The 11,276-nt window shown below is 36.4% G+C and overlaps 1 protein-coding gene across 1 annotated transcript; it reads right to left on the bottom strand.

Annotated features, from left to right (window-relative positions):
* Window positions 1-1,485: 1,485 nt before the first annotated feature.
* LOC113233756 (E3 ubiquitin-protein ligase SMURF1) lies at window positions 1,486-11,003 on the bottom strand. Its single transcript, XM_026468945.1, has 12 exons — window positions 10,949-11,003; window positions 10,787-10,825; window positions 10,376-10,517; window positions 9,973-10,073; window positions 9,322-9,571; window positions 8,204-8,437; window positions 7,829-7,956; window positions 6,897-7,129; window positions 6,435-6,617; window positions 4,885-5,124; window positions 4,441-4,628; window positions 1,486-3,871 (listed from the first exon to the last, which is right to left on the bottom strand). Exons 1-12 carry the CDS (start codon window positions 11,001-11,003, stop codon window positions 3,223-3,225), a joined length of 2,442 nt encoding a protein of 813 aa, XP_026324730.1. The 3' UTR covers window positions 1,486-3,222.
* Window positions 11,004-11,276: the final 273 nt, after the last annotated feature.

Genomic DNA, 11,276 nt, shown 5'->3' on the forward strand with positions numbered 1-11,276 from the left:
AAAAGTTTGTGTTACTCAACTCAAAGACTTTTGTTTCACATGTAAAATTAAATAAAAATATTTTGATGATTTTTAAAAAAAAACGGCATTTATGACCGTTATCTGGAGTATCCAAAAAATCATAAATAATTAGTACTATAACCACCTGTAAGGATATTACGGTTTTCCTTGACGTTTAAAAGATAATTCGATTTCATACAAGTTTCATACAAATTTTTCGAAAAAGAATTATAACTCCTTCGTTTTTGAACATAATCAACTCGGGTGTCATATTTGTACATAGTAATAACTAAAAGAAGCAATATTCGGCAAAAAAACTGACACATGCAAATTGAAATCCCTAAGTCTATGAAAGTCGATTTTCAGCCCACCGTGCGAGGCGGTAAACTTGAATACTTTTCTACGTAAATTTTTTCAAAGTATAACGCACGATCGTATAATTCTGTGCTATAAGGGTTAAGTAATTATTAGGATTCTGCAAACTATATATAGTAATATGTGCTGCAATCTATTATTAGGATCATAGATTCGCGTTAGCATTTTCGCTATGTTGCCGCTCTAACGTAATAGTGCAAGAAAGTGATAGGTAACACTTCACGCACACATTTGCGCGTGTGCAGATAGCGCCTTGCTATATGTAGTAGTAGTAGGTAAATAAATTTCGACCGTTGTGTGGAGTGTCCGGGGTGTGATATGGGTGTAAATTACCTTGTGAACTTTCCTGACATTAAATGTTGCCACATAGAGATCTCACAGTTACAGTAAACGTAAACGTGGACAAATATACCATACACCTATAATTAAATAGTAGTCGATTTAAAATGATTGGACATCGAAAAGAAAAACCATTATTTTCCTGCTCCATCGTTTTCGTTTAGTAACTTTTGTTTCGACAGGATTCAACGTCAAATGTGGAAAAATATGATTTTTTCGAAATATAATTTTTTTCAAGACCCAACATTATACGCTACTTTTTTTTATATTTTCTAGAAATCAGAAAGTACGATTCTTAATTTATTTTAACTAGAAAGATGCCAATAGTATTTTGTAATAAATTGTATTTTGAAGCTAAATAAATATTCATGAAAAAAATCTTAATATTGCATGCATACACAGACTAGAAAATATAATTTGTAAATAGTCGTATTATTTGGACCACTGCACTGGTGATTTCATTCCTGTAAAAAAAAGGTGAAAAACTTCCTTCAACAACATTTCAAAACAAGCCTTCTGTAGGTCTTGATATCAACAAATTATATTTATGCTCTAAGCGATAGGTATGATCATAGATTTAGTATATCTAAATCTATGGGTATGATATTATAATGTAATATTGGAACCTTAGAATAAAACTAACAATATTGTGCAAAAATATTATAATAATATAATTTTAAATACAGTTTAAGTTCATTTATCACTATTAAATCATTTTATATCACTAACAGTCGTACAACTTCAAAATTATAGCTAAAATTTAACAAGTAAAAGGCACTCATATCATTCTTGTTATTAAAATATCGGTTCCTAAATAGGCCGTCACAAAATATATATACATTTTATAAACATGCATTCGTGTTAATTCTTATATTAAAAGTTAAATAGACAGAATAATATAGTGGAATATCAGATATAAATAAAAACGGAATACATGGCTTATCCATATGCATTTCCAGCTCATTTACAAAGAACATGTTCAAATAATAAGGCACCAACAAGCATGAACATCTGCCTATATGTAAAATCAGGTTATTCATTACTTAATATCTGTAAACTCGATTGTGTAAATCAGTTACCTTTTGTGCTTTGTACTGAACAATTCATAATAACATATAGTATTAACCTAAAAAGTACATGTTAAACATACAAGCTGTAATTAAGGTGTGAAATTAAATAACGGAGTATAATGAACATATAAACTAAGAAAATTGTTTAAAAGGATTTTAACTATATACTTGTGGTATACAAAACTTCGCTGAGACATATCCCTAGCTAGTATAACGTGTTTCCCACAATACTGTCATAATATTCGGTAGTAATACCAGCAAAGGAAATTACCTATGGTACTACTAATAGTAAAGACAGCAGTAAAATTCCGTACAATACCATTTTTTTGGGTCCTAGTTTATTCAGTCCATTAAATATATAACCAGAAACAGAAACATGCGAATGTAATTGAGAAACTCTTTATACCGGTTAAATATTACTTCAATCATTACCTCATATCAAATCAGGGAAGGTAAACTTTTAGTTGATTTCTTAGTATGGATACATTATACAATAACCGCATATTAAAAAATACTTTAACTGCAGTAGCAAACTAAGGAGCTACGAAATTTGAATAATAATATTGAAACTGAAATAATCCAAGTTTGAGCTTTAAAAATTAGTAGCGTAGTATTGCTTGATTTAAAGCTACTTGTTGATATGGAAGACCAGTTCATTATATGCTCACTGGAACAACGAAATAAACGTTCTTATTAGTAACGTTTAAGACTACAACATAAGATGTGTACAATGTGATATTGAGCAGTGAGTTGCGTTTAGCTGTAATACAGAAATTCGTAAATTAAATGATATGCCACCAACACCATAGAAGTAAATAAGCATTGAAAAATATTTCATTGTAGTTTCACCGTTGCAATCATAAACCTTGTTGTGTTAATAAAATTCGCTTTCAAAATTATGGCTATTTAAATGTTTATTGACAAATTGGCTATATAGGTTCTTGATAGCATCATAATCATTGCCTCTGTGTAATTAAATAAATACACGAGTACTAACTGAAAACAGTCTTCAATAACAAGATAACAGGGCCGATTTTCATTTGAACAGTCGATTAAATTCCGTCAAAATATAAATGTTGTCATGTTGATTAGTACCCAAAATAATTCGTCAGTCTTTTTTTATCAGCTGCTTTAACAACTCAAGACTAGTTGCCATGTGTCAGTACTCAGTAGCAAGTGACTACGAAGCCTAGCAATATTTACAATTAAAATTATAGAATACGTCGTTACATAGAGCAAATTCAGTTCTAGAAACAACATAATATCCAACATTGAACACAGTACTTGAAATTCACGATTATACCTCAGTCTGTGGAATTGAAGAGAAAGACCGAAGATAACTACGAGCTTCATTTTTACTATACTTGGGTCCTAGACAACTTGCAGAAATAAGCCCCCATGGGGGATATAATATCAATAAAGTATTTAAATCTGCTAATCATTCGACAGCAAAGCCAGCTGTTTCCAGAATTGCCTGTTTTAGTTTATCGTGGAGTTTCTCTTTGTTAGGGTAAGGCGGTAAATCGAGGCGATTGAAGCATGTGTGCGCTTTGGGGAGGGATTCCGGAGAAGCGTCGGCGACAAGGTGTAAAGTGAACAGTCGAGGTGCAGCCGCGCCGGTAGAACCTTGAAGAGCACGGAATCCAGCTAGCGGCACTCGCCTGGAGCCCGTTACAAATTGTAGCAGTCTGGCGCGCATTTCCGCATCGAATTTCTCAACGACCTCCCAGAACCAGCCGACAATGGGTGCGTCCGGGTTGACGTGTTTGAGGCGTGTGTGTCGACGCCAATCGGCAGGGTCAAGGTCAGCGCGGCCAGCTAGCAACGGCTGCAGATCCCGAGGTGATAGCGGTCGGAGAAGCTGCGGAGGAATGATGTCTGCCAGGCCACGTTGCAAGGCCAGCCACTGCCGCTCGGCGCCGCGTGTGAATCGGTGAGCTACGTACAGCCGTACGTAGTCACGTTTGTTGGCGTCCGTGACTTGGTCGTTGGCGCCACCCGGCCTCAGTTCAACGCTTCGTACCGCGCCGAACGATGAACATTCCACCGAGAATGTTGTGTCTATAATTCCCGCGATATTGTTGTCCCTGTTAAGACCAAAAACGTTAAATTACATTAAAAAGGAAACTATATACCAAAGCAATCTGCACTGTTTTTTTGCATTGCACGCTGTAATGACTGAGTAGTGTATGATTTTATTATTCTATGCACAAAAAGAATGTCGTCTTTGCCGCGCCTTGTGTGATACATACGGACGTAGATTTAGTTTTGTTTCGTCAGAGCTGAAACTGAACTGGAAACAAAGAACCAAAAAATTTATGACAAATAATCTCAGTACAGATTACTAAAAAAACCGACCTCAACATTTCCTGGAATTACATCTATTTGCCATGTTTTATTGAAATCGGTTACCGGAAAGTGCGCGAAACCGGATTCATCCCCTAGTTTGCCACCCTTACAGGTGAATATTTTCTTCAAATTTAAATGCGATGACTACTGACGTACTCTCTTTCCAACAAAAAAGAATCGTCGGTATATCGGTTCACAAAAAAGTTATCGGCGGAGTTATCACGCAATATACATACCGAAAAAAACATACAGACGAATTGAGAACCTCCTCCTTTTTTTGAAGTCGGTTAAAAAGAATTACACTTACAACATCCAAGAGAGGCTTCGATGTAACTCCGGGTCAACGTCGCGAATGTCTCTCAGCGTGATGGGCCGGCCCAACAGTTGTTTGTAGAAGGGCGCCGTGAATGCCGCGTCCAGCTGGTGCCCGTGGAACAGGGCTACACCGAGGATGCGGCCCGCGAAGTGGAAGTATGATAAGTGCTCAGGGTTTACCTGAAATTTGAAAGCAAAATTGGAGGCAACTAAACAGGAACTAGTAGTGCCAAGAATGCTATGCTCCACATTGAAAAGTGGCGCAATCAGCGCAATTACACGCACAAGAAACTAGACCATTGACCAACAATTGCTTTGAGGTATTTAGAAATGAATGTTTTTTATGTCTAGCATAAATGTCGGTATTAATTAGGCAGCAGTAAACAATTAAATCACTAGGTGCGGTAATGAAAATTTGAAATATAGGAACTCTTACCCCAGAATCAGAATTTATCTGCAAAGCATATCGATCGTCTCCAGCATTAGCATACTGGAAAAGTCCATAATGAGGGTTGAATAATTCCCGTCCAAGCAAATGCAACCACTCGCGAGCGACACCGCCGTAGTCCAAACCTTCTTCCCCTCGGAACTTGACTAGCAAGCGCTTGCGCAGTTCTTTACCACGCAGCTTCATCACGAGCCGGTACGATTCTTCAAGAACTTCGTTACGTGATACCTACAGATGATATTCTCGTTCAGTTCAATTGTTTATTTAAATACTTTAAAATCATTTATGTATAGGAAATGAAACTATATTTTCCGGATTCAAATCGCGTATACTTGTTTTTTCAAACAAACAGACGTTTCGGGCCCTTTACAGGTCCCAGTCAACCGTGACCATGCGACGTCGTAAAGGGCCCGAAACGTCGGTTTGTTTGAAAAAACAAATATACGCGATTTAAATCCGGAATAGTTTCATTTCCTATGCGTAACAATCGCGAAAACCTAAGAGCTCGATATCATTTATCTATTTATTGTAACAAACCTGTTAAGTTTATTATAGCTAACTGTACTCTCTCATTGTTAGGATAAAATGTAACTTCTTAAATATTATGCGCCGAACACATTGACTTACAAACTGAACATGAACTAATTCTCAGCCTCTGATGCATGTTGTCTGCACCTAGTTTAAATATCCCCGTTTATGATGATGATTATGATTGACGCATGCGTGTTTTGATTATTTGTATCTATATTTATTTATTAAGTACTACCACATCCTATATGTTACAGCATTTAAACATTCAACATAGATACGGTATTACATCTAACATATAATGACAATTATGGTGTTCATAGCTTTACTATAAAAGGGTTAATAAAATAAGCTTAAATTACAAAACAACATACAAAATTATTTATATTAAGTTACCTACTGTTTGGCTTTGAGTTTCAACAATTTCTTTTTTTTTTTTCCAAAAATATTTCTCGTGTAATGTACACATCAAGGTCCTGGATTCTATTGTTAATAGTATTGTACTTGGTGAAAATTCTAGTGAAAAAGTATTGAAGGTCAAGGTTGGTTTTACAAGGGGGGGTAAGTTTTTGTTATTTTGTTTATTGGATATTTATATGGGACATTTAGAGAAATGCAATCGTGTAAATCACTACTTTGGACCAGTCCATTAATAAGCTGTGTAGAAAGTACAAGTCCAACAAAAGTCTTCGATCACGCAGACTAACCATATTGAATTTTTGTATACATTGATCATCAATCACAACAGGCAATCATTGCCTGTGAGATAACCCACTGGAGTAGAAGGTGAACGCTCGTAGTATGCTTTCAACACGTTGTGAGTGCACTGCTTAAAATGGACTCCATGTTACACTTGCGTATTCGAGATGGCTGCCTACAAGAGCATTGTATAAGAGGATGTTGGTTCATGTTAGTTTAAAACCTATGGAGTTTTGAGGAATCCAAGCATCTGCGCCGGCATTGTTATTACTTTGTTTATATGCGAAGTAAATCTATACATTTTTCGGTACCTCAATTCGACAATGACCGGTCTGCGGCTGCAACGCCTGCAGTTCCGCACGGAGCACGCGCGCCTTAGCGGCAAGGTCGCGTTTGTACTTGGGTAGTGCGTCCGCATCGGCTGGCTCGGCCGCTTGCCCGCCGCTTGAAGGTGCCTGCGCCAGTGGCGACGATGGCGTCGAGTCACTTGACGGCTGAAAGCAGAGCATACAAATATTTTATTGTCTAGCGACTTTACAGGAACAAACGACAATCCTTCAAATCTCTTTCTGCTAGAAACAGAATATTTCGATATTATATTTCTAGCTTATACTAAGCATAACATATTAAGACTATTTGCAAAATTTATAAAGGTGGCGTGCAACAAGAGTCTGTGATAAACCTATTACCACCAAACCACTTTGTTTTTATGTAGCTTATTCGTTATTTAGTTCAATGATAGAAATAAATAAGTACATTGAATAACAACTTACGAATCTAACAGAAAGCGCAAGCCGCGGATCAGTGAATTGCGTGGTCCTGTTATTATGGTCGACAAAGTAAGGTCGTCCGGAGGGCGCGTGCCGCATCTCCCAGCCGGGCGGCAGCGGGCCAGCGGCCGCGGCGCAATGCCGCAAGTGTTGTGGGACCCTAGGGTCGTGCCACGTCGAGGCCCCCGTCCCCGAGTTATAGAAGTACACTTGCCCTTGTGTTGTCGTTCGCATTTCTACAAAGTATAAAATGTGTGTATAATTTTGTGATTGCGAATACAATTTATATTCTTCAAAAGTAAAGTACAATATATCCCTATTGATTTGAAAACATGAGTGTAGTAATTATAGAAAAAATCCGAAGTTATCAAACAGCCCAGAGATATTTTTTTGTAAGATGTGGATTACAATAATGCAAATTAAATTATCCAATTTAATAGAAAAAATTAAAAAAATCAACAAGGTATTAAATGTTATTTAGGATGAAATGTAAATGTTGCAGTTTGATAAAAAATATTTCTTTATTAATTCTTCTCGTCTTTCTTCAATTCGAATCAATTGTATGTTAGTATCGTCGAAGGATGAGGGACACTTAATTAGAACTCGAGGCCATTGTTACCATTTATAACATGTCGCTCACTTGTCCAAGGTTACGTAGCACAAAATCTACTTCATGAATTTTCAATTAGGTTAACTACTACTTAAGCGGCGTATTGTACTCGTATGTATCTTTTGACTGAGTATGCACTTATTTTTATAATCCACAGGCGGTTAAGTGTACATACAAATGTTGGTTTTTACAATAAGTCTCAAATTTTTCAACTTCTTTAAGCATAACCATAACTGTAAAATAAAGTACGTTAATTTCACGTAAATTACGATTATTACTGTAAATAACAGAAACTCAACTGTAAATAACAGAAATTATAGCATACCATATCCGGGAGGAAGGTCCGTGGCAGATACAGGGGTGGTGGGAGTAGCTGGAGTTGTTGGACTGATGGGGGACGTCGGCGCGGGAGGGGCGCGTGCTCGCACTGCCGTCTGTGGCTGCGGCTCCGGCCTGCCCCGATAAGACAGCATTATTTCCAAACTTAAGTTAATGCTAGTAGCATCAGATGGAGAATTTGCCAGGTACCTTCAGCAAATGTGTAAAAATACGATTGAATATTATTGTACTTTACCCATTTCATGTTTTCTTTAATAGTCTTCACATATTTCACAAAAGACTATATTACATTAATAAATATAGTTTTAAATTTTACTTAAAACTAAATACAATTAAGTCTTTAAATAATCATATCACGTACCTTAGCGATATTGATGGCGCATGATTAACCTCGGCGTCGGATGTTGGTGAAGCGGGCGAGGCAGGGGAGCCCGGCGAGGTAGGACTGACCAGCGCAGGGCCAGCGGGGGAGGCGGGAGCAGGAGGTGACGGGGTAGACGGTGGCGACGCAGCTGATGGCGACGATGGACTCGGCGTCTCAGGTGGTGGACGATCCCACTGGGTGCGGCGCAGCGCATGGTTCACGTAGTATGGTCTGAAAAAGGAGTTTTACTTTGTTATTAAAATAGGATGCTACGTTTTTGGCAACAACATCATAAGACGAGAAGAGCTCTCAAATTGAAAACGAAGAAATAGAAACAGAAAAGAGCAGCCTTAATTATTGCTGAGTAATAATTTTGCCCACACAACCTTGAGTGAGATAATATTATATTATTGAGCTGTTGTTCAAATGTTTTCACAGCACATATATATACGTTATATTTCCACAAACTCACCTTATTTGTTTAAAAATGCGAGACAAACTAAAACTCGACATTTTTTATAATACATAAGCTATGTATATAAATCGAATGTGCCACTAATTAACAAAATCATTTATGAATAGGAAAATACGTCCAATATACGTCATTATCGTAATTATGAATAATGTAGGTTGGTCCCATGGAAAATACAAAATCTAAGTAAATGTTTACACTTGCATTATAGTGCATAAACCTGGCACATTCTTATTATAGTCAATAAGTTGAAATACAACCCCATAAGTGTGTTACTATCAAATTAAACAGAACACAAACATGGTAATTGTGGGTTACATTCTACTAATATAATCTAGATTACCTTAAATACACTTTTTAATATACTTCAAATCTTGTGCAGTTTGTTAAATTATCACTTTAAAAGTGAATGAAAATTTGATAAATCCACGTGTAAATCTAAGATGTAATGAAGGACTTGTATTGGATGCTTGCTTGGTAAACTAATGCGCAACAGATGATGATAATGATGACTGTTAATTATGTCACCTAAATATGTAGGTGTCTAGCTAAAGCACAGCATATTTTCTATGGAGAATCACAATTTCCATATTACACAGTGTTTTATTTTAATACACCAAAACAAATTTATAACAGTTATTACCTTCCACCAGAGGTAATTCTTTCTTCCCAATGTGGGGGAAGTGGGAGTTGCGGCACATTGGTGTTTGTAGGAGGGTCTCTAGGAGTGCGAACGTCTCCCGCAGGACCAACGACAGCTAAGGGCGACCCTTCTCCCGCGGCGGAGGCCGGCTCCCCACGCGCGCTGTCCCGCGAGAGTAGCGACACAATTACCTGACCTCGAACACCACAAGTCTCCACTGAACCATCTTCACACAGCTCTAAACACTGATCTGCAATACAAAACGAAACAAAAAATGTTCAAATTATGCTGGATAAGATAGGTTTCATTGAGTACTAATAAGTCTTTGTAGTTTATGCAATTTTCAGCCATCTCAAAATAATATCCTATTGTGCTTCATAAGGCCAAAATAATGAATCTGTAATATTTTGAACAATGCTTCAAAAAATCAACATGTAAATTTAATTTTCAACTATACAGTATTTATCGAAACAAAAAAATTCAAAGTTATTAGAACAATAATTGTTGCAAAAGCTATGACTACAAGAGATCAAGAGAACAGAGGTCAAGGAGATGCTCCAGTTTGTTATCTTAAGAAAATAAGAAATGCATAATTCTACACAAGCATTGAAGAAAAACCTCCCACAAATAAAAAAAAACAAGTTTACTTACAACCAGTGTCTTTCAGTTTGTGCACTGTGGATGGCTGAATTCGAACACAACCCAGGAAGCCAGAACCTTGTCTTTTGTGAACTTTCCGTTGATTCCACACGCTAAAAGATGAACATTTCTATTTATTATAGATAATATTACTTATAGAAATATTACACACTGACATTGACTTGTATACTGTTATGTGTAAAAATACACTTACACTACCATGGAGAGCAATAAAATTATTCAGTACTGCATACTGTTGTATACTTATAAAAATAAAACTGCAATGTTAAAACTTTTTATTGTGTATTTATTCAATACATGGAGTGAATATTATGTGAATATTTAATTCAATAAGTTATTATGTTCTTTTTGAGTGATAATTAGTAGCACAAAAATTTTTGAATGGGTAATTTACCTGATAGTAATTCCATCTCCTTTTGTAAGATACAAATCATAGTGTGTATTCCACTTTGGGTCAAGTGTAGCCTTAACAGCATTTGTAGAATACACCAGTCCACTACCATCCACAGTTATTTTGACAAAAGGATCTGGCAGTCCTACAACAGAAACACATAATTATTCATAAAAAATTGGATGCTCCGTAACTATGTCAAGGAATTTCAGTAATGATCAAATGAATACTTATCACATTAAGACACAACGTACGCTGGTAGGCAACGGTGTAATTTTATTTATAAGAAAGTGAGAGCAATTTAGCTCGCGCACGCGATTACTTCAAGACGTAAGAACATACGCCACAGACACCAAATTACAATAAAAACAACTATACTAATCGTAAACAATATTTTATCAAACAATAACTTACTGAAAAGATCTCTCCGGACCAAATTCCTCGCGCATAGAACTGAAAAGATAACATTATGTACATGTAACATTATTGCAGGAAATGTGATCATCAAAAGCAAAATAATTCAATGCAATTACGAAGGAAGACACCAAAGTGTGGATTTGAAACCAGTACACTTACTAGTAAGTCTTATTTTTTGTGCCCCATATTTACGATTCGACACCGGAGTGGACATTTTCGATTGTTTTCACCTAGACATCACAGGTAAAGTATAATAGATTCGAAACCATTTCTACTTCATAGTTTCATACATTTTATGCCACCATTTTTCCAATAAATGAAATGAATAGAAGGAACGAATAATTGAATGAATTGCGAATGATGTTTTACTGACAGCTTGTCATTCATACCCTTCGTTCATACGTTATTGGTTAATCCTTAGACTATGGAAACTAAAGGACATGTTACGTTGACATAATATATAAATCAGACGTTATATGTATATGAT

This window comes from Hyposmocoma kahamanoa, unplaced genomic scaffold (assembly GCF_003589595.1).
Source record: "Hyposmocoma kahamanoa isolate Upper Pololo Valley unplaced genomic scaffold, ASM358959v1 80, whole genome shotgun sequence".
Classification (NCBI taxonomy): Eukaryota; Metazoa; Arthropoda; class Insecta; order Lepidoptera; family Cosmopterigidae; genus Hyposmocoma; species Hyposmocoma kahamanoa.